Raw genomic sequence first — 23,859 nt, 5'->3', positions numbered from 1 at the left:
TAACAATTTAATTTTTACTATAATGAATAATACATATTCACCATTGCTTCACAAATTATATTTAAAAAAAAAAAATAAACGTCAAATGAGATTTTTGACAGGTGTCAAAATTATGCCTTTGAAGATGACGTCGCTTGTCAGAACTTTATATATGGAAATTAATTCAATTATTTAAAATAATCGCACAAATGTAATGTATGTTTTTACAAGAACATTTAATACAGAATATATACACGAGTATCCAGATAATTTAATCGATTTACTTTTGACATGCCGATAAATTAAAAAAATCATGTGTATTTATAAACGTTTTCAAACTATTCGCAGTCATATTTAAATACTATACATACATGAACACCAAGTCTTTGATGAGTGAATGAATGATTCGTTTCGTCGCATATAGAACGAATGATTTAAAAAAAACTGATTAGTCACATCTAAAGTTGAATAAATTCAATAGGTCACGCCAGTCTACAAATATTGACACAATTACAACTTTGAACAATATTTACAATTTTGTTTTCGTCACAGATTAAATAAAATCTCTAATATTTTAATAAACATCATTTTTTATTTAAATAATAACCGCTTGAATTTGGTTGAAATCTATACTGTATGTATAGTTTTGTTTTAATGGCAGCATAGGTTAAATTATTTCGATCTTGATCAACCATTTAAAGTGCACAATCTCATATTATTATATTATTTAAATATTTATTTAGGACTTCATTTTAAGCAATATTTGAACAGTCCTAGAATAAAAATATCTTATGCCTAATAATAACTCGATTTGAGTTATCATTAGATTTATTAAAATGGCGAGACTCGATTCGATGTTGCCAGTTTATAAATTCTCTCAGACCATATTATTTAACCTATAGAAAGAAATCTAATAGCACAGATTATCATACTTTATATGCAAAAAAATAAATTTATGTTTAGTTCTTTAATGACTAAATATAAAGTTATTCGTTTTCTAATTATCTTGGTACAGAATAGTTTCCATAACTCTTACGACAAAAGTAAAGAATGGAACTAGTCTTCATATAACCCTGTACACAAAATATAATTTCATTGAAATTATTTATTAAGGCCATCTATTTTTAATCTGTTAATAATATATGAAAAATTATTCATGTCGGTATAAGGCTTCTTTACGTTGTATTTAAAAAAAGGCACGATATAATACAATTATAGTAGTCTTTAAAAATAGCAACGACGGTTAATTTTTAAAGTAAAAATACATATCTCAATATTTGTATAATTTGGTAACTCAGTTCTGTTATCGATTTCATTTTGAACAATAACATTTAGAACAACTTGTTAATTATTATAACTTGCAACATTATACAAGTGTGTATTTATATACTTCTGTATGTATAAAAATGGATGATCACTAAACAAATTGTCGAAGAGTGCATAAAACATTTACAATAGGCTATTTGACTGATTTTTAAAATCCATTTCATATTTACTATATTTAGTAGAAGTTAAGGAACCCAGTAAAAGTTTTTTATTTCTAGTACATATTTACATATCATATCAAAAATTCCATATTTAAATAGCGCGCAAGAACGCTACTTGGACAATATGGCGCTGCAATTATTGATTTTTGAATAAATTAAGTATTATTTTTAAGTTTCGTTAGTAAATGACCATTTTTAAACTCATAATATACACTGATTACAATCATTCAAAATTTTGTTTTTCGCATTGTCAAATAGCCTAATGTGCCTACTTTTATGGTTATCGATCACACTGTGTCAAAAGTCGATTTATCTTAATCAAATATCAACAATCAACATCCATCTTTATATATAGACATGTGTATACCATTCCATTATTATGCTTATATGTCATTAACATGAAAAATATATATATATTTAATTTTCAATTTGTCTAAGTGAATACATATCTTTTCTAAACAGAACTGAGTCACAGAGGCATTTAATTGGACGGGTGTATATAATAAATTATGTAGGCACATACATTTAGTAGTATTATGTAACATATATTTAAGAGCTAATTATACAAAATTGTACATTATTTCCATTCCTATACCATTATATTTATATATTGTCAGTTTATGAACATTGTGAAATATAGTGTTGCTAATTCATGTATCTATGAAGTTATTAATTTTATAAAGTTTAGAAATAAACTATTATTTCCATGTACTAAAACACATAGCATAATATTTGTAAAGACTATGAACTCAATAGAATAGGAGAGCAGTTGGAGTGATATAAAAACTTTGATAGTGATATAAAGGCCTTTGAGAGCCTTGTAGAACTATGAAAAAATGGAGTATAATTAGATTATATTTCAAGTAATCATCAAGTATCATGTAGTCTGCAAATTATAGTATTTATATATATTTTATAATCTGTATCGTGAAGAGAATTATTATTAATACAATAAACTTTAACATGTAACTTATATTTGTAAATATATAGTATATTAAAAGCCCTCACGTATAAAATTAGGCTTGCGTATTGAAAAATACTTACAGCGAATTATTTTGTGTTATCTGTTACTTAATTCGTTAAAAATTAAATACATCTGAATGTATGTTTCATTTAATTGTTCCTATCATTCATTCATTCTTTTAAGTTTTAATTGAATGCACTCTCATAAGGCACGGGACACGCTCAGTGAATCATCAGGAGGAACTAAACACTTAGTATTATTTTGAGATCAATTCAATAAGAAATTTTGTCTGTGCAATGCCCCAATTTGGTTTTACAAGTCAAGTTTACCAATGATCATAATCATTGATCATATCGAATTATATTCAATCATTTAGTCCGTTATTATTATAAATTTTATCCTTCGTCCAAATATAAAATACAAATGTAACAAAATTTACAATTTAAAAAAAAAAAAAACTCAATTTTCTTACAACGAAAAAACAACATTCGACCATTCAAATAATAGACCAGTTTCTCCGTTGAATTCACAATTTACACAAAATGGCACATCCATACTTTTAGAACCACTGCCGTGTACGTTATAAAAAAAAAAAATTAAAACACGAACGCACCAATTTACAATTTCACATTTGGTCTTGACTATTATTATAACGAAATAATTCTATATCCAATAAAACGTGTTTATTTTTTCTACACGTTCCCTATTCAATTCCATCTTAAAACTACATCATGTAAAATATATTTACCGTTAAAATTAACCGTTACTGTGGCCCCGTAAAGGAATATCATTTTTTATATACATGTAAAATGGCGACTAAATTTCGAAAGATCAAACGTTCTCAAAATTGTTTTTATTAAATTAAATTACTATTAAAACTTTGGGTACCACATAACCATTTAATTACATAATGTAAAAATTAGTAAAAAAAAAAAAAATTGCATTTAAGATAACTAGAAGCTTTATATATTGTTAATAATCGTATAATTACAATACCTTGACATACCATTTTTAAAAATCGAGTCTGACGCGCCAAACCGTTTCTTAACCTCTCCAATTATTTACAACGATAATATATAATTGTCATCGTAAAATATTCACGAGTATAATTCATCCTTTCCTAATATATGTCTTTATAACAGATACAAACAATTACTTAGAGTACGTCTAACGTTCCGACCGCATTGGACACATCATTTGAGCTACAAATTTATAAAATATTTTGGGCATATAGTTTAATTGAATACGCGTTTAGATATTTAAAAAATATAAAATCGCTATATGGCAACACATTGTCACGTTACTGTATGAAACGTTTTTTTAATGTTATATTCGTAGACGTTTATTTTCTTAATTCCCGCAAGATAACGAACACTCGGAAATCCACACGGAAATAAATTAATTTACAGAACCTTTTGTCAGGAATCCTTTCGGATGATATAGAGCATGTTTTTAGAAAATTTAAAATCCACCTCCTAGCTTATAGAAATAAAATGCACGTAATTTTGTGAGATTAGCGAATGGAACCGAAATAAAAATACGAAAACCGGTGGGGGGCGAATGCGATCGCGGCGGCTAGGACACGGACGAGATCGCATTGTGGGGGGAGCCCATCTGCGTCAGCACTTTGTCGAGCCACTGGAGCGGCCCGTGAAGGTGGATTTCGATCCAGCACGGCGTCGACGTCACATCCTGCCGGTGGTACTCCGCCCCCCAGCCCTTCACGAACGACATCCTTATGGTGCACATCTTGGTCAGCTCGTAGACCGCTTCGAAGCCGTGGTTCACGCTCTGCGACAGCAGCTGGGCAAACTCGCGGTTGTTGAAGATCTTCAGCGAGCAGCCCGGCGGGATCTTGCAGACGGTCGACGGGTGGAATCCGTGGTGGTGGTTGCAGTTCCGGCTCTGAACGAAGATGGCGGCGTCCGACAGGCACTCGGCGTACACCTCGCCGCCCACGTAGTACAGGTGGACGCCCTTACCTATGTGACGCCTGGTGTTCTCTATCGTCGAGTTCCTGTTCACGTTGCTGAGCTGGCCGAGGCAGAATCTGTCGCTGTTGTTCGAGGGATCAGTGAACCCGTCCACGACCACGGAGTGCGAGTTGCAATGGAAAACTTCACCGACACGACAGTTCAACTCGTAGTACGCCACTGACGCCCAGTACAGGGGCTCCTGGTAGGAAACCGGTGCTACTTCTCCGGGGGGCTCGGTGTCGTCCGACGGCGGGGAGTACGCCGGGGGAGGAGTATCGGGCAGTTCCGATGTCGCCGAGGGTGGAAACCCTGACCCCGAGTATGATACGTTGTGGGGCATCGCCGGCTCCACTGTTCTCTGGAAGGGCAGCAGAGAGTGCCCCGGAGCGAACTCCGAATGCCGTGGTACAAGAACTGGTGGCAGAACTGGGCTCTCTACGCGTTTGTAGTGGTAAGGATTTATGCATACCTCCTTTTGTTTAGCGCTGAATGGGAACTGACAGATTTCGAGTGGTTTGAGTTCGTGGTGGCTTTGGAGGTCCGGCCACCGCCACACTCGGCAGTAGATCACGTGTGGCAGACCCTTGCGATGTGAGACCTGGAAATTAAATGCAAACAAATAAGAATTATTGTTACATATCGACAGAATAAGTAAAAATAAATAATATAATAATAAGGGTCACGGAGGTACATAATCGCTATTGTATAAAACTCTTATAACGTAATATTAATCTTAAAATGAAACAAGAGCAGAGGTACCACATGCTTCGAAACATCCGTTGAATAAGTAATATTTACTTTTTTATTCACTTTAAAACTGTACAAAATAAATTCAAAAGGAAGTCAGAAAACTGACGAAAGAGACTCAGAATTTAGACAAATTTATTTTACTGATATTATTAAAATTTATAGAAAACAGCATTTTTGATGATTATGATTCTTGGAGGAAGGTTCTTTAATTGAATTAATATAAATATTTCATATGTTTTACTACCGCAACTTTTTATGGCCGTTATGAGAAAAAAAATAACCTTTAAAATTACAGTTGTGTAGTAGGCTTTGAATGAAATGAGAATGTTCTCCTAGTCGATTTTTAATAATATCATAAATCTTAACTCTCCAAACGCAATGGAACGTACAGCCTATTCCAATCGAAGTTAGACTAATTGATAAACAAATTAGATGAAGTATACCATGCGATTCGCTTAATTTTGCTATTGAACTAGTTCTTGATGCTCTTTTCTCCTTTTTGACATACCCCAAAGGAAACATCGTAGATTATTCGCCAAAATGACCAATCATGTCTGTTTGTCTCTATTTCGCTGACCGTCGAAAGAAAAGTCTAATATACACGAATTATCGTTGAAAAATCAACGACTACATGGTTTCCGACGAATGGGGTCAATTGGTACTATTGGTAGTGACTTCCTGAAGTTCACTACTGAGAATTTATAATCAGGTCTTATAAACGTAAAAGCCAAGACCAACAAAAGTTTAAAGTGATACAAAACAAAATATGTATTCTTTATTCGAGTGAGTGCAAAAAATGACTTTTTAATCGTAATTGCTGTTCAATTAAATGTACAACCCGTTCGGAAAGTCGATTCTAACGAAATTCAGTAGCTGCTCTTTTCCATCATTTCACAGAACATCGTAACTCTAAGCTGAACTAGATTACTTTAAGATTAATAATAATTTCGAGGATAAAAGGGCTCAGCTATAGAGCAGTGGCGTAGCTAGGTGAGGAAGGGCCCCGGTGCATGAAAAAAGAATCGGGAATTCACCCCCTCTTTTCCATCCCACTTTAACTAATAATTAACCTTTAAAATTATAGATATCGCATAAGAAATCTTGTGCGCAGGTCCGTGATTTTCTAGCTTCAGAAGCTAAAGGTTTAGTTTAGAGGGCCCCCTGAACTCCGGGGCCCTGGGCCTACGATAGCTAGGCTACTAGCTATAGGTTATTAGAGGAACACGAATTCGATTTAAAGTGTGACTTTACTATTTAACACGGGTGTTGTACCTGCAATCTCCCATCCAGCGACCGAGGTATGGTGACGCACTTGGAAGGCGTGCCGGGACAGGACAACGCGCGCTCCAACTCCTCGATGGCTCCTTTCCTCTTTTTCAACTTCTTCACGAGGCTGTCCACTGCTTTTTCGGCCCATTTCTCCTCTTCATCACCCTGAGGATTATTAATTACACTTTTATTACATGATATGTAACAAATAATTCTAGTTACTTGGGTATCTTGCAGTGAATTACGTGTTAGATACGTTGTAAATGACTTTTTTTTTGTTAAATATTATTTATATATGTATATGATTATATTTATGAATGGTTACGTGTATGGGTTATCGGTGATATAGTTTGATATTATCCATTAAAACAAAATACTATATTACTGAGAGAATTACTAAAATTATTTTTGAATTTTAAAAAACGAAAAATACATATATTTTATTAGAATAATTTCTGTAAGCATGTCCAGAAGGTGTGTTATATACGAGGATAAAACATTCTATCTGTCGCATCCCTTAGATGGCAGGTGTTGAACCTATATATTCTATCAAAAGGTATTTCAATTGTTATGTATATGATGTAGACTACGATGGCACGGGCTGCAACATCAGTTGTTTTTTGTTGCTATTATTGTTTTTATATGCGTAATGTTGTACATCGTTTAAACGATAAATAAAAAATAATTTAAAAACTACATTACCAAAACGAAAAATACATTGTGTCAGTGTTGCCAAGTAAAGGTTAGAGATATTCGCGCTTTTCGTAAATAATTTTATTACATAATCAAATCAATTATACATCAAATGAAAATAGCATACAAGTGAAATTTAGTATATAAATAACACATAGAACTAAAATAAATGTATTCATCATCGAACATCAAATGGATGAATCAGATTTCTTTGAAATACAATTGAAATCCAACGCACTGAGTCACGGAAAAATCAAAAACAACAAATGCTAATAATCGGAAGCGATTTTTCTTTTCAATAACGTAATCTTACTGATATTTTGACTTGTTTATTTATTGTCACCGATACCACGCACGATACATCGATACGCTTTTTGTATGGCATAGATAGGCGGTCGGTCAACCATAAGTAGTCACAACTGCTCATCGAAATTGGCGCTGTAGAAAACGAACATTCCTAACATCGCCAATTCTTAGGACAACATCACATACATGATCCCAATATTAATCTTAAGCACTTCTGTTATGGAAAATCAGAAGTAACGACAGTACCGCAAACATCAATTCACCATCAACAGAGATTTTATTATCCTTGTGGCTAATTGCACTGGCTTACTCACCCTTCAAATCGGAACATAAATACTAATTATTGCTGCTTGGCGGTAAAATATAGGATAAAAAAATGGTATCTAACTAGGCGGGCTTGCCAGATACCCCTCTCAAGAAGTTCGTTCGACTTTTGTATTCTTTTAGTTTATAGTTATGAGGCGGACATATGCTATATTGTATATTTATATGTTGCATTTTTTTGTTGAGCTCATTATGTCAACTTGGTCAGAGAGAATATTAGTTATTTCCGCGCTTACAACGCGAATGCACAAAACTTTACGTACGAGCTTTGTAAGTATATATGTATGTCTGAAAAATACTAGGCAAGGGTGTATGTCTAGTTTATAAGATACTGTCACTATATCTATGTTTAAAAAAATAAGGAAGTAAACGAAAATATTAAATTAATTTTAAGTAATAAACCTGATTTCAGTATAAATCTTTCTTTAATAGAAATAGAACCGGCGTAATAAACTCAGTGGAAATAAATTTATTAGGACAATACAAAAGAAAATAACATTCGGAGATCAGATAGCCAGTCTATGCATGATTCTATTCTCGATTTTCTCTCTTATGCGTAAGAAGAAAAGTCACGTTAAAAATCATCAGATCTATTGTTTATAATAGAGATGATACTGTAACATCAAATTAATCTGTGACCAGAAAGCTTTAATTTTAAGACTGAGAGATAAGAAGCTTATTTTATAGAGGGGTCAATTCTACTAATAAATTGGAAATATCGCAATCAAAGCGAAACATGATAGTTGATGTTTTCCTTTTCTAATAACACATTGCAGTCACGATTTTATCGAAGTTGCTTAAAAATCGGGGATGTATCTAGATCTAGACCATTATAAATTAGTAGAATTACCCAGTAATTGCAAAATATGTCACATAAACAACTTCAGGACAGGCAGACTCTACCCAAACAAACCACTGAGTATTCACACAAATGCATGCTTATTAATTGTGCTTATGTTTATGTGCTCAGCAACTAAAAAAATCGCGAGGGAACCTGCATGTGTCAGATGATATGGAGGTAAACTTTTTACATTTATAAAAACAGTTTTTGGCTTATTGACACGCTGTATCATTCTTAAAACATATGAGTATTTGCCATTGCTCATTCATACAATTATAATGAATGAATGATTCACTGTGCATGTTGATAAGTTATATGCGCTTAGTAATTATATGTTTGTTGATATTTAACTACAATGTAAAGAATTAATGCACTGGTTTGAATACAACTCACAAATTTGAAACAGATTTTTTGGGTAAGCAATAGCTTTGCTTTTGCTAAGTTATACCTAAAATATTTATAATATATGATATATGAAGATTATGCATGAAACAAGTTCACTTTAATTTAATTTGTTGATTTCACTTCTGCTTTGCACAAGCCCGTCTGGGTAGGTACCAACTGCTCATCAGATATTGTAAAAAAAACCATACTTAATAAAGTTGTGTTCTAGTAACAAGGGTGAGTGACCCTATGTTACTATGAGCATAAGGGACAAAAAATCTTAGCTATCAAGGTTTACAGTCCATTTGTAATATAGGAATGATTAATTTGTAATAATACTCATCACTATTAAGTGATCAGTTTGTCTGCCAGCCCACCACCAACTTTAAACATATTACCCTACCATCAGAAGAATTATATTCTATGTCAGAACAGATAATATAAAAACTTTCTAAGCTTAATTTATTAATTAATAACTAAAATATTCGGTTACTTATTATAATATGTATTTGAACAATAATATTAAAACTTAATAATTTGTAAAGGTTATTGCGAACTAATTAGGAAAAAGCTTAAAGTAAACATTTTGTACTGTTATGTGTGTTACAACACACACTTGTTACATTAACAGTCACAGCCACAGAGCCAAAGAATATACGTACTGGATATATACATAAACATATATGTTACTACAATGTTAACTCTTTCAATCAATCACTGATTTTTTAGCCAGTTTTATTGGTACAATATATATTCCAAACCAGTGGTTGGATTGTACTCAATTTTAAAACTTGAATTTGAATTCATGAGGAATCAAGCGGTAATCTGTTTTTGTATACTAGAAATGCATATGAAAAAAAAATCCCTTGTTGACTTTGATAGAATATGAAATGAAAAAAGATTTAAGAACAGTTGAAAGTTCAGTTGGCAGAAATTATAAATCCAAATACACAAATATTATTTACATAAATTATCTTTGGAAATGTGTTGCTTTAGATAATACTAAAGAAGTTTTTGTATCAGTGTTATTTATTATAATGTTTAACTGTATCACAATTTACAGGCATATTATAACTTCATTGAAATTGTTAAGAATTGTAAGCACTTGTAATATATTGTTTTGGGTTAACTCTTGCACCTATTGAATATACAGTTGTGTAACATGTTAGTTGCCGACTGCAAGAAATATCGCAAACATACTTTAATTTAAAACAACAACAAAAGTTAGGATGGTAAATATCTCTTAAAACGATATAAGTATGAAAAACAGGACGCTGGAGTCATTTCAGAAGTCGTAAATTTAGGCTGGATTTTAAAGTTTTTAAGCCACAAAAGATGGTCTTACCTGTTTCCAGCCAAGTAATTTCTTTACAGCAGGACTTGTGAAGGAAAATAAACTATTCAAGCTGGACATAGGCCCACTGCTTGAGGATTCACCATCGTCGGTGTCCATAGTGACAAACGTTTATAAAACCTCGATGAATCACCAGGAGTTACGGGAACGCGCGACCCGTTCTGGTTTTAACCACGTAAATGCTTACTTTGCCATCGATCACCACTATTTCACTTGGTATTTCCCACAACGTTCGCCAATTGTAATCACGAATACTACAAAATAGCGATTAGCGTGACACTAACAGGAAACAGATTAAAAATGTCATTAAGTGGCGTTCATATATTTGTTTGAGTTGAAAAATATATTTCTACTTCATGTATAAAGTAATAAAATCCTTAACGAAATTTAAATCAAATATAAGCCAAAAACAAATAATATTAAAAAACATGTTGTGAATGGAAAAAAATAATTAGAAAAAATAATATTTTACGTATCACTATGGGAGTGTTGCCACTAATTATTTCTATGAAGTCGCATTTAGCTAGAAAATTCTCGAATTTGAAGTGTCAGTGTCCGTTCATTCATAATTCATTTTCATACTGAGGTCTAGAATAGTTGAAATAATTGAACTATCGCAAGGAAAGTGTGAAGTTTAATTATAAATTATAGTACAAGTGAACAATTCACTATAGTGTGATCTGACTTTTATATAAATAAAATAGGATATTATAATCATGGAGCAGGTAAGGTTATGCCGACTTCAGCTGTTTTGAACGGTTTATAGAACAAACAATAAAAAAAAGGTTAATTTCAGGTAAATCAATTAAAAGAGAAGGGAAACGCGGCTTTGGCTGCCGAGAATTATGACGAAGCAATTAAATTTTACACTAGTGCAATAGAATTAGATCCAAATAACCACGTTTTGTATAGTAATCGGTCAGCTGCATACGCTAAGGCTAAAAAGTATTCCGCAGCACTAGAAGACGCCGACAAAACCGTTTCATTAAACCCTTCCTGGAGCAAAGGTTACTCTCGAAAAGGCAGTGCATTAGCGTACCTCTGGAGATTCGATGAATCAATCGAAGCATATGAAAAAGGCTTAGAACTTAACCCTGGAAACGAGCAGTTGCTCGCAGGTTTAGAAAACGTAAAAGTTCAAGCTGAGGAAGCTAAAGTAAGATCAGATGCTTTAATTGAGAAGTTGAAAACAGACCCTCAAACACGGGAATGGCTGAAGGATCCAGAATATGTGAAAATGGTCAAGGTAGGTTATTTTAATTTATCATTCCTTATTTGTTACTTCAATAAAAAAAAAAAAACAAAATATCTATCAGAACTATACATAAGCAAATGAAGTTTGTACTGTGAGCTTACAATTTATCATGCTTAATGGTTATGTAGCATTTTCCACCCACATTAAATTCAACATATTATTTTAATTAGGAAAAATAAATTGTAATTAATGAAATAAATTTAAACAGTGACTGGACAATTTTTTCCATGAACTTCCTATGAGAATCATATGATTGTAAATATAGATAACATAATTTTAGATTTCGGAATTTTAATTATAATCTGTGAACAAAGAACCATTAAATAACTTGACTTCCAAATTTAAACTATAGCTAAGTTAAGTTTGGCAAAAGAATAATTATATTAGTAGGTAAATATTAGTAGGTATTTATTTAATTTAATGCATAGAATTACAATGGGTATATAATTCATTAGTGATAATATTTTTTTGTGTTTTATGACTTTTTTTTATGGAATATTAAATCCTGACCATTATAGTGATTTTCATTTAGATTTTTAATGGAAAATTATAATGCACTATACTCAGTAGATTAAGTATCTCAACTTTTATCTGTGGTCAAAATATGGGGCAACCAACCTTATCATCATCCTCCTACCCTTTTCCCAAATTTATTTGGGGTTGGCGCAGTATGTCTTCTCCTTCCATACTCCTCTGTCAGACGTCCTCTCACAAGTAACATTCATTATAACCATATTGTCTTTCACACAATCCATCCATCATTTTCTTGGTCGTCCTCTACCTCTATATCCATCCACATCCATGCTCAAGGCCTTCCTCACAATATGTTCAACCGACGTTATGTATATTTTAAATTGTCTCTTAGTCTATAGTCAATGAAAACAAAGTATCCTCCCATCCAGTTCTCTGTATAAATATTTAGCAGAAAAACAACACATTTACATGTAATTTCTATTATACATATTTTACCAAAACATGCAATTCTACTTATATCCATAAGGTTCTGATAGCTATTTGGGGAAAATTCAAAATCCTATTCTTTGCTAATCATTGTCGGCTAAAATTCTACTATTATATTGGTTAATTATTTGCATTGTTTTCAAAATTTTTTAAAACAATGCAAATAATTTCATCAGTTTGCTAACAAATTTTTCAATTTGTTAGCAAACTGTTTTGGGACAAAAACTATTAATTCATTCGTTTGTAGTAGGTTCTAACAGCAGTATTAATATTCATGTATATGTAAGGAACATTTATTTACAGAATATTGTTGATCTATTTACCAAATTTGCTATATATTGCTCATATACCACTCTGAGGTCCGGGTTCGATTCCCGGCAGTGTCGATGTAGATTACCATTAGTTTTCTATGTTGACTTGGGTCTGGGTGTTTGTGGTAGTAGTAAGTAAGTAACGACGGTACTTCTGATTTCCATAATACAAGTGCTTCAGCTACTTACATTGGGATCATAGTAATGTATGTGATGTTGTCTCATATTTATAGATAGAATTGAACAGATTGTAAATGTTCCTCTGCTGGCCTGAGGTCACCTCTCCAATTGAGGAGAGGGTTTGGCCTTATTTCACATTGCCGCTACAATGCAGGTTGCTCAATACATATATGGGAGAATTAATAAAAAAAATATAAAAATTATTGATGCAATAAAACAGTTCACTACCCAGCATGAAGCAGATGAAAATTAATTGGTGATTACTTAGATTTGAACCTGCAAGCATGGGCTATGTTTTCATTACCGCTGGACTATTTTGGTTCTGGTTGAAAATACCCACTCAAGGAAATGTGTCAGAATATATTGAATAAATATATATGTTGTAAATAAATGGTCAGTTAGGTTTGCTTATCTATAAAAATACAGACAAATTGATAATCTCCTCCTTTTCGAAGTCGGTTAAAAAATAGGCAAACAAATGATTCAATGTCTCTTTCTATTTCGTTTGGTAAATTACATTTTTTTTCTTTTTTTTTTGATAGTTTACAGCTGCTGTGTTATGTATTTCAATGTTCAAACTAAGTTGTTATTATGTTTCTTAAATTAATATGTAGTCAACAATAAACCACTACTTTTATAGATTAATGGAAATCAAAGAATAATAAATCCACACTTTTTATTATCTATTAGTTCATCTATTTATTAATAGGCAAGTTGGTAGAATGACTATATCAAGAGAACATTATGTTAATTTATTTTTTATTTTTTGCTAGCAAGTTGTGTTTCTTACTAGTAATGAGTAAAATTTTATTAATAAAATATGCAAAATACAGAAACAAAAAATAACTAGAATTTTCTAGAAATTACCTACCAAAGACACTGATATTTCTTTCATTTTAATTGTGCTCAACAAGTTGCCTTAAAATATATTTTTGAGTTAGCTTTATTTATTTATAGACTTTTCACACGAGTCAATAAAACTTATAATAAAAATGTGTCTAAAAATATATTACAAATTGCATATAGATTACAAATTCTATATTAAACAGTTATATAAAATTTTACTTTACTTTTTCAGAGAGTAAATCCAAATGATCTGTCGACTTTAGATCCCTACCTGTCAGATATGCGTCTGCTGCAGACGATATCGGTCATGCTAAACTTAGATATCGGCACGCCAATGGACGTCGATCCACCCGCGCCGACCCCCAAACCAGCTCCTCAGCCGGAAAAGCAGGAGCCTCCGAAACCTAAATACGAAGATTTACCAGAGCACCGCGTATCTGCCTTACAAGAGAAAGATTTGGGTAACGAATACTATAAGAAGAAGGACTTTGAGAATGCTCTGGTTCACTACAATAAGGCCATCGAACATGACTCGACGGATATAACGTTTTACACGAACATAGCTGCCGTATATTTCGAACAGAAAGAATATGAGAAGTGTATTAAGGAATGCGAGAAGGCAATCGAAATTGGTAGAGAGAACAGAGCTGACTTCAAGCTGATTGCGAAGGCTTTCACTAGAATCGGTGAGTATTTTAAAGGTTTTTATTTAACTTGCAATGTTTGTACATTTACATGGATGGATTGTGTGAAAGACGATATGGCTAGAAAGAATATTACTTGTGAGATGACGTCTGACAGAGAAGTATGGAAGGAGAAGACATGCTGTGCCGACCCCGAATAAAATTGGGATAAGGGCAGGAGAATGATGTTTGTACATTTACAAACTTACACATATCAAAACAATAATAGCAACAAAAAACCACTGAGGTTTTTTTCAGTCCGTGCTATCGTAGTCTACATAATATACATGCAACAACAGCCTGTAAATTCCCACTGCTGGGCCAAAGGCCTCCTCTCCCTGTGAGGAGAAGGTTTGGAACATATTCCACCACGCTGTTCCAATGCGGTTTGATGGAATACACATGTGGCAGAATTTCTATGAAATTTGTCACATGCAGGTTTCCGCCGAGTACGAGATGAACTATAAAGACAAATTAAGCACATGAATCAGCGGTGCTTGCCTGGGTTTGAACCCTCAATCATCGATTAAGATGCACGCGTTCTAACCACTGGGCCATCTCGACTCACTTTTATTTCATAAAACACATTAAATATAGGAAAATAAAATCACTGTTACGTTTGTATACCACTGTCGATATTCAATACATAAAAAAATACGTCATAAATCAGGTAACGCCTACAAAAAGATGGAACAATGGAAGTTAGCGAAGACATACTACGAGAAGTCAATGTCTGAGCACCGTACGCCCGAGATCAAGACTCTCCTCAGCGAAGTGGAGAAGAGAATTATCGAGGAAGAGAAGAAGGCGTACGTCGATCCCGTCAAAGCGGAGCAAGAGAAGGAACTTGGCAATGACTACTTTAAAAAGGGTGAGTCTTTATATGTTATTGTATTAAACACGGATGTTCAATCGTGGATAATACTTAAGCGTGTAATATATCATTGAAAACTTGTTATTTTAAAAATATCTTGAGGTTAGTAGACTTTATGCCATTACTATGAAATTGAACACAAATCGACACCTCCAACGCATAAAGTCGTATGACAAAATTTGTGATTTTTCCGGAGAGCGATTTTTAACTTTCATCTTTGAATTGCTCAGCCACCAAGTACAGTTTGTGATTAATATTGGTACAAAGCACAGATTGTATGTTAGAGAGTATAATAAAACTTTTCTATTGAATTAAAAATTCATGTTTTAGTGAAAATCGGTAAAAAATAAAACCTTACGACTTTATTCGTCTTGTCACAAAACCTTTGTTTTAATACTAAACGATGCATAAAATCGTAAGACATAGCAACGGCGTATAATCCACAAAATGCCGACCACGCATAAAGTCGCGTCTGTGTTGCAACGTTTTGCGTCGGGCATTTGTAGCAGTTTTTGTTCTTTTTACATCATGCGACGTCGGAACTGAGCCACGGTTCACGTGTGCGCGCTCTAATGGATCAACGCTAATCGTCGCAACGGAAGACAAGACTATATGCGCGGTAGTTTAAATGTGATAAGACTATTAGCGAATTAAAATCTCGTTATTTAAAGAAAATATGGTTTTTATATGGTTTTCACGTATGTGTAGTATTTATATTTTAATACATTATAGTACCAAAATCTTATTTTTGCCAAAAATCATGTTACGACCTAATGCGTAGGCGGTGTCGAAATACTCACTTGTTGGTTGGTATTCAAGTTGGTAGGGGTTTGTGCAATCCCGTCAGGGTAGGTTCTATCCTATCGCCAAACTTATCGTAGTCTTGTTGTGTTCCAGTTTGAAGGTCGACGGAATGTCTCTAATCGCTTTAGTCCAAATTTTATCAATACAATTTGTTTTGTCTGAAACGTTTCTAGCATTGTATGAGATCGTCGTAGGCAGAGTCATATAAGTGTTTGATTATGGTAACAATGTCACACATCATATTTTTGACATTGTTTAGTGAGTTTCGAAATTATGGAATAGTTACATAGGTAATGAGAAACATTCAATATCCTCTAAATATAATAATTGTCAGTAAAATTATTAGTGATAACTTTTCACTATCTAAACTCTGATGTGACTTCAAACGGACATAACATCTTAGTTCCCAAGGTTAGTGGCACATTGACGATGTAAGGAATATTTAATATTTCTTACAGCTTCATTGTCTATGGGTGATGGTGACCACTCACCATCAGGTGGCCCAACCATATACCGCCAATCGCAAACCTATACCAATAAAAAAAAAATGTTTAACGACAAATATATTTTCCAGGTGATTACAGTACAGCGATGAAGCATTACACAGAAGCGATTAAGCGTAATCCCGATGACCCTAAGCTGTACTCCAACCGCGCTGCTTGCTACACCAAGCTGGCTGCCTTCGACCTAGGTCTCAAGGACTGTGAGAAATGTTGTCAGCTAGACCCTAAGTTTATCAAAGGTTGGATCCGAAAGGGAAAGATCCTTCAAGTGAGTACTTACAATATAACACTATTTATTAGATGTATATGACAGACATATATGATGTCTGATGGGAAGCCGGCAAGATTGTTTTGTTTGGTTTTGGTACTTCATCTTCATGTCTGTGTATTTTACTTGGTGGTAGGGCTTTGTGCAAGCCCGTCTGGGTAGGTACCACCCACTCATCAGTTATTCTACCGCCAAATAACAGTACTCAGTATTGTTGTGTTCCGGTTTGAAGGGTGAGTGAGCCAGTGTAACTACAGGCACAAGGTACATAACATCTTAGTTCCCAAGGTTGGTGGCGCATTGACGATGTAAGGAATAGTTAATATTTCTTACAGCGTCATTGTCTATGGGTGATGGTAACCACTTACCATCAGGTGGCCCAAATGCTCGTCCGCCAACCTATACCATAAAATTAAATAAAATTATGTCCTCTCCCTTTGAGGAGAAGGTTCGGAACATATTACACCATGCTGTTCCAATGCGAGTTGGTGTAATACACATGTGGCAGAATTTATATGAAATTATACACATTCATGTTTCCTCATGATGTTTTCCTTCACCGCTGAGCATGAGACGAATTAGGCACATGAATATTCAGTGGTACTTGCCTGGGTTTGAACCCGCCATCATCTGTTAAGATGCACGTGTTCCAACCACTGGGCCACCGGCTCATCGGTATCGCCAAAACTTAAAACAACTGCTTAATTAACAAAAAACTGATTATCTATTACCTTTTCTGAACTGCTGGTACTTTTTACTTTATTTATCTAAAATAAGCGTAACGCCTGTATAGTGACACCGAATAAAGCAATTGTAAATTTATTAGAGATGTACTAACATTACTTCTTTGCCTCAAACTAAGCTTATATGTAAAATCATATTCTAAATTTACTTAAAAATTAAAAAATTATCAACTTTATTTGGGTAGCTAATTCATTAACTTTGCTATTACACTCTTGTACATTTGGTTAATTTATTTAAAATATTAATGGTGATTAGATTTAATACCATAATTATGCATCTTTCAGGGTATGCAACAGCAAGCGAAAGCCTTAAACGCATATCAAAAAGCGCTGGAGTTGGATCCCAGCAATGCAGAAGCACTCGAAGGTTACCGGGCCTGCTCTACACAGCTCAACTCAAACCCTGAGGAGGTTAGTTTGATTTAACATCTAAAACATATTTAAATAAGACTAGTTATAACGGATTTGAATCGCGTATATTAATTATTTTTGGCATCCCGACGTTTCGAGCACTTTAATCGCGAAAATTTAAGACATCATTATCTAAAACATAAATAATCAGTTTCACTTTTTTTTTTAAAATTTAATTTACAACATCCACAGGCTCACAGTTGCCCATGCCTTTTATATTTTTACTGAACATCAGCTGATCTTTGCTGGACTTTTTGGAACATATGACCCACACTGACATTTTTTTTTTTTCATTTTAAAATACAATTTTGAACTCTCTCATCGGCTCCATACAAAAAAAATCATATGTGACTTGGTTATATCTGTCAACGTCTTGGTTACTTCTTGGCGCTCATTGATGATCAATGGTCATGTGTCTCGCAGGTCCGCAAGCGCGCCATGGCCGACCCGGAGGTGCAGGCCATCCTGCGCGACCCCGCCATGCGCTGCATCCTGGAGCAGATGCAGCAGGACCCGCACGCGCTGCAGGACCACCTCAGGAACCCCGACGTCGCCGCCAAGATACAGAAGCTGCTCGAGTCGGGCCTCATAGCCATTCACTAGCCGCGCCCTGGGAGTTGCGCGTTGGGATTGATTTTTAATGTTGGTCAACTCGATGGACTTGTTTTTTTTTTAATATTACGATTCTTTTAAAATTTTTTGATTATCTGTATAAAATCTCTAACAAACCCTTGAGTTTTTTCTCTCAGCAAATGTGTTCTAGAATCGAGAGCATGTTTAAATTCGGGTCACAATTAATATTTTGTTGTCAAAATACCGCCTACGAAAACCAAATGCTACTTTTTGAGTAGAAATGGTTAACAGCGATGTCGTTTTAAAAACCAATCCCAATATTATAAAGTAATTCTCAATTTTATGTATTTTGATAAATCGCGAGGAAACTAAAATATAAGTTAAATAATTTACGCCTACTTAAATAGAGTTACGAGGTTTGTTTTTAAATGATTAAAAAAATATATATCTGAGACACCGATGTTGTTTTTAAGCTTGTTTAAAAAATATTTAGGGTTGAAGTTTTTGTAGGATCTAAAAGGATAATTTAGCGGCAAGCATTCAAACAAGAACAAAACACAGTCCGAAGTTCATTATCAAGTGTTGCTATCCGAAAAACTCGATGATTTTTAAATGTCAAATATATTTAAAAGGATTTGATGCCGGGCAATATAAATGGTTATTTACAATGAAGTTTCAGTTCTTTTATCGATTGACATAAAGTTGTTTAAAATATATTGAATCGAGTATTTTGGATAGTTTCACCTTATTGTATGTATTTACAAGCCGCTTGCGATAACACGTCTATGCCGTTTCTACTGACAGTATATATTCACCGAGATATATGTACAATGTACGGTCGCATACGATGTTTCGCCTCTGATTGTGCGCTAGACGTTAAGCTTGGCCTTCGTTTCCCGCGAGAGTGTGCAGTCAGCATAATTTCTGAATAATAGAATTGGAAAAGTACTTGCGAAGTATCGTATGGATGTTTGTCGTTACACAATATAGTTTTATCATTCACAGTCTGACTGTGATTCGTCTAAAAATTTAAGGCTTCTTCTCTTGTAGGCTATTGTAAACCATTCCAAAGTATGCTTCACCTAAAACGCTAAGTAGTAACTCTGTGAACTATTTGTTTTAGGATTTATTCAATGTTTATTTGAAATGGTAATTTATGCGAGTATATTGCCTGCATTTGCGATTTCATAATTTATTCAATAAAGGAACATGTAGGCATAATTATTTGTTTTATTTATTTAATTGTCAATTCTGAATTTAAAATTAAACAGGTGATGAAATATCTAACCACTTTTACTAAAAAGGACCAAACTTTTAGGACGTCAATCCCTCGTTAAATTTCATGGAACCTATAAAATACCCAATAAAAAAATAAAAGAATCGTGTTAGCCCAATCGTAAGATGTAAATCTTAGTCGATGGTTCTGAGTTTAAACCGTGACAATCAACTCATGTGCTTAATTTGTATTTTAAAATTATCTAGTGAATATAAATGTGAAACTGGTGATTGAGAATCTGCTACGTCCACAAAGTTGCACTAGAGCAATGTGGTAAACTAAATTCATCAACCTTCTCAAAGGGAGAGGAGGCCTTTGCCCAGAAGTAGGACGATAATTTATTTAAAGACAACGAAAATGACGTAGTTTCCAGAATGCACCGATATTAACAAGGGTTAACATGCCTAACAACCGGGGTGGGTAGCATTGTAGAGAAAGAACAGATTTATCAACAGACGTGATCTGAGAAACTAATAAAGCAATTTTGCCAATAACAGGTGGACGGACAAATGGGACATCTTATAATAAACACTAGTAATCACCAGCTTCGTAGATTTTTTTAAGGCACCACCTTAAAAAATCCAATCATTTCTTAGATCTCTAATGCGATATCATCACTGGTTCACTCGCCAATCAAAAGAATACAACAAAGTATTGCTGCTTTACTGCAGAATATAATATGTATGGGTGGTACCTAACCAGACGTTATCACATAGCCCTATCGCAAAATAATAATCTGTAATTAGACTATTTTAAAACATGTACATAAATAAAAACTATGCTTGGCAATTATTACAATATAAACATTTAGCAGCATGGCGGTACTAGGTCACCGAATGTCAAAGCGGAAGGATTGGATTTCCGAAACAACTTGGGACCTCATAAGTAAGCGTAGGGAACAACAACCACAACAACAACAGCCTGTAAATTCCCACTGCTGGGCTAAAGGCTTCCTCTCCCTTTTGAGGAGCAGGTTTGGAACATATTCCACCACGCTGTTCCAATGCGGGTAAGTGGAATGCACATTTGGCAGAATTTCTATGACATTTGTCACATGCAGGTTTCCTGACGATGTTTTCCTTCACCGCTGAGCACGAGATGAATTACAAAGACAAATTAAGCACATGAATCAGCGGTGCTTGCCTGGGTTTGAACCCGCAATCATCGGTTAAGATGCACGCGTTCTAACCACTGGGCCATCTCGACTCTCGAGGGAAGGGAAATTAACCTGGAAATATTGAGTACGCCCGTGGACCAACGCAGCGAGCTAGTTAGTGAATACCGTCTTATCCGTAAAAAGATTTACCGCAGCACACGAAGAGACCGTAGAATATGGGCTGATCGTGTGGCAGAACACGCATACCATACAAAGCAACCAAGACCTTATCGGAGAAGCCTCATTCCAGGAAAGTTCCACCCAGTACGTGATAAAGACGGAAAGCCCATTGCAACAACTGAAGGGCGGCTAAGTCGCTGGCACGAACACTTTGTGGAAGTCTTTCACCAAAACCCCACGGATATCTCAGCGAACCAAATACCCAGCACTAGTCAGACTGGTTATCTCGACATCAGCACAGATCCGCCGAGTAAAGAGGAAGTGGCGAAAACCATTTGCACACTCAAGTCTGGAAAGGCGCCGGGAATCGATCTCATAGCAGCAGAAATGCTAAAAGCCGACCCAACACCTGCAGTGAACGCCCTCATCCCTTTGCTGCATAAGATCTGGACCGCTGAAAATTTAACCGACGACTGGAACAAGGGATTACTAATAACTGGGCCAAAAAAAGAGACCTAAGCCAATGTAACAACTGGCGTGGAATCACGCTGTCATCGATCCCTTCGAAAATACTCTGTAGAGTAATTTTGAATAGGCTCAGTAAAGCGGCAGAGCCCATGCTGCAGAGAACAGGCAGGTTTCCGAGCAAACCGTTCTTGCATAGATCAAATCAACACCCTCCGCATAATAGTTGAAGAGGCATCAGAAATGCAAAGAGAACTTTACATGACCTTTGTAGACTTCGAAAAGGCCTTTGATACTGTGCAATTGACTAGCATGTGGGTACGTTTAAGTGAGATTGGAGTACCGAACAAGATAGCAATTCTGATTAGAGCCATGTACGCGCACTATTCTTGCCAAGTCTATCATGAAGGACTTATATCCTATGGCATCACCGTACATGCGGGTGTTCGCCAGGGATGTCTTCTTTCATCTCTGCTGTTTCTAATCGTTCTCGATGATATCGTGTTACGAGTGAATGCTGACAAACGCCGCGGTATAGAATGGGGACTAACAGAAGTTCTGGAAGACTTAGACTATGTCTACTCAGCCATACTCGATCAGACATGCAAGCCAAAATCGACGACCTGTAGAGAGAAGCAGCAGCAGGAATCAGCATCAATATAAAGAAGACCAAAGAAATTAAATTTAGAGTGCGAAACACGTCACATTTATATATAGGCCCTCCTGGCCTATATATAAAAGTGACAGGTGGAGCGCGTCCACCAGTTTACCTACCTTGGCAGTATTGTGTCAGAGACTGGAGGAACTGAGGAGGACATCACCTCACGGATAACCAAAGCGAAGGCCGCTTTCGCACAACTTCGCCCGGTTTGGCAGTCCGCGAAACTGACCAGAAGGATTAAGTTAAAGATCTTCAGGTCCAATGTGAAGACCGTTCTGCTGTACGGGTGTGAGACGTGGAAAGTGACAAAAGACCTCATGCAGAGACTCCAAGTATTCGTCAACAGGTGCCTGCGTCGAATTCCCTAAATATTCTGGCCCGAAACAATCTCCAACATAGCTCTGTGGCGGAAATGCCATGAATATTCCATCGACCAGCAAATAAAGCGCCGCAAGTGGCATTGGATCGGGCATACTTTGCGATGGGCAGCAGACCATATCCCTAAACAGGCTTTGGATCGGAACCCGCAAGGCAAGAGAAAGCGTGGCCGACCGAGACAAACCTGGCGACACTCGGTTCTATACGAACTCAAGCAGCTTCACAAAACGTGGCAAGAGAGGAAGCTTGAAGCCCAAAACAGGACTTGCTAGAGACTCTTTGTGGACGCCCTCTGCCCCATCCAGGGGACCTAGGAAAATAAGTAAGTAAGTAAGTAAACATTAGCTTGTAAAAGACTGGTATTTATATTGGTATATGTAAAAATGTATTTACATTAATTATAACGACAAATTGAAATTTACTCACCTATATAATTTTCATAAAGTTCAATAGGTTAGTAATAAAATATTATTTTCTTTGGTATATATAATTACACATCTCAAAGTTTCTTATAACACAAATGTAATTTAAATTTTTTATCTACTTTTCTACATTGGCAATAACAAATTTGACAAACACGTTATTTGACTTAATTGTCAATGTCAGTTAACAGTTTAACTCTGTGTCGACAGTTGGTGTCAAGTCGTATTGACTATTGAGTTCGCATAAATATTTTGATCGGCAAGTAGGTACGCTCGTATCATCATTAAAACCGTGATATTTATTAACTGATTATTTTTTTATAGCGACTTTGTTGTGTTCGTTGACTCATGGTGTGAATAAAGCAATGTTACTATTAAAAATATGGGTCAATGATAACATATTAAATTAAATCGTGAGTAAATTCATCGTTTCATCAATTTATCATTCACGGTAAGTAAATATATATTTCGTATTTCAATACAACAAATCAAAAAAGACTCACCTTTTAAATATTTACTTAGATTATTAATGTCTATTGTTTAATGTATTTTAAAAATTAAAAATACTTCAGTACACTAATCTTAAACCTAAACATTTTCAAATGAAGGCGTTTTTACGTCATTTTAATTAATTTTTGTGTGA

General features: G+C 34.8%; 3 protein-coding genes and 1 pseudogene across 3 annotated transcripts in view; 3 read left to right on the top strand and 1 right to left on the bottom strand.

Annotated features, from left to right (window-relative positions):
- Window positions 1–1,922: 1,922 nt before the first annotated feature.
- Window positions 1,923–10,627, bottom strand: LOC124531967 (protein mothers against dpp). Its single transcript, XM_047106562.1, has 3 exons — window positions 10,319–10,627; window positions 6,429–6,590; window positions 1,923–5,004 (listed from the first exon to the last, which is right to left on the bottom strand). Exons 1-3 carry the CDS (start codon window positions 10,424–10,426, stop codon window positions 4,006–4,008), a joined length of 1,269 nt encoding a protein of 422 aa, XP_046962518.1. The 5' UTR covers window positions 10,427–10,627; the 3' UTR covers window positions 1,923–4,005.
- A 223-nt stretch (window positions 10,628–10,850) lies between these two features.
- LOC124531823 (stress-induced-phosphoprotein 1) lies at window positions 10,851–19,959 on the top strand. The gene is made up of 7 exons (XM_047106360.1): window positions 10,851–11,052; window positions 11,124–11,573; window positions 14,112–14,565; window positions 15,233–15,433; window positions 16,815–17,011; window positions 18,040–18,165; window positions 18,589–19,959. Exons 1-7 carry the CDS (start codon window positions 11,044–11,046, stop codon window positions 18,766–18,768), a joined length of 1,617 nt encoding a protein of 538 aa, XP_046962316.1. The 5' UTR covers window positions 10,851–11,043; the 3' UTR covers window positions 18,769–19,959.
- Window positions 19,960–20,687: 728 nt separating this feature from the next.
- Window positions 20,688–23,108, top strand: LOC124531801 (annotated as a pseudogene).
- A 292-nt stretch (window positions 23,109–23,400) lies between these two features.
- LOC124531824 (protein croquemort-like) overlaps window positions 23,401–23,859 on the top strand; it is a 59,741-nt gene continuing 59,282 nt past the window's right edge. Inside the window, exon 1 of the mRNA XM_047106362.1 lies at window positions 23,401–23,667. The gene's annotated coding sequence lies outside the window, so the exon portion shown is untranslated. The remainder of the gene's footprint in view (window positions 23,668–23,859) is intronic.

Source organism: Vanessa cardui, chromosome 8 (genome assembly GCF_905220365.1).
Source record: "Vanessa cardui chromosome 8, ilVanCard2.1, whole genome shotgun sequence".
Taxonomy (NCBI): domain Eukaryota; kingdom Metazoa; phylum Arthropoda; class Insecta; order Lepidoptera; family Nymphalidae; genus Vanessa; species Vanessa cardui.
Note: the sequence above shows the minus strand (reverse complement) of the source record. Positions and strands in the feature narration are given on the sequence as shown.

Coding starts and splice junctions, on each gene's coding strand:
- LOC124531967 (XM_047106562.1), bottom strand. CDS start 10,426: ATGGACACCGACGATGGTGAATCCTCAAGCAGTGGGCCTATGTCCAGC. Junction 6,591..10,318: donor AATTACTTGGCTGGAAACAG/GTAAGACCATCT, acceptor AATAATCCTCAG/GGTGATGAAGAGGAGAAATG. Junction 5,005..6,428: donor CGCTGGATGGGAGATTGCAG/GTACAACACCCG, acceptor TTTAATTTCCAG/GTCTCACATCGCAAGGGTCT.
- LOC124531823 (XM_047106360.1), top strand. Junction 11,574..14,111: donor AATATGTGAAAATGGTCAAG/GTAGGTTATTTT, acceptor TTACTTTTTCAG/AGAGTAAATCCAAATGATCT. Junction 15,434..16,814: donor CAATGACTACTTTAAAAAGG/GTGAGTCTTTAT, acceptor TATATTTTCCAG/GTGATTACAGTACAGCGATG.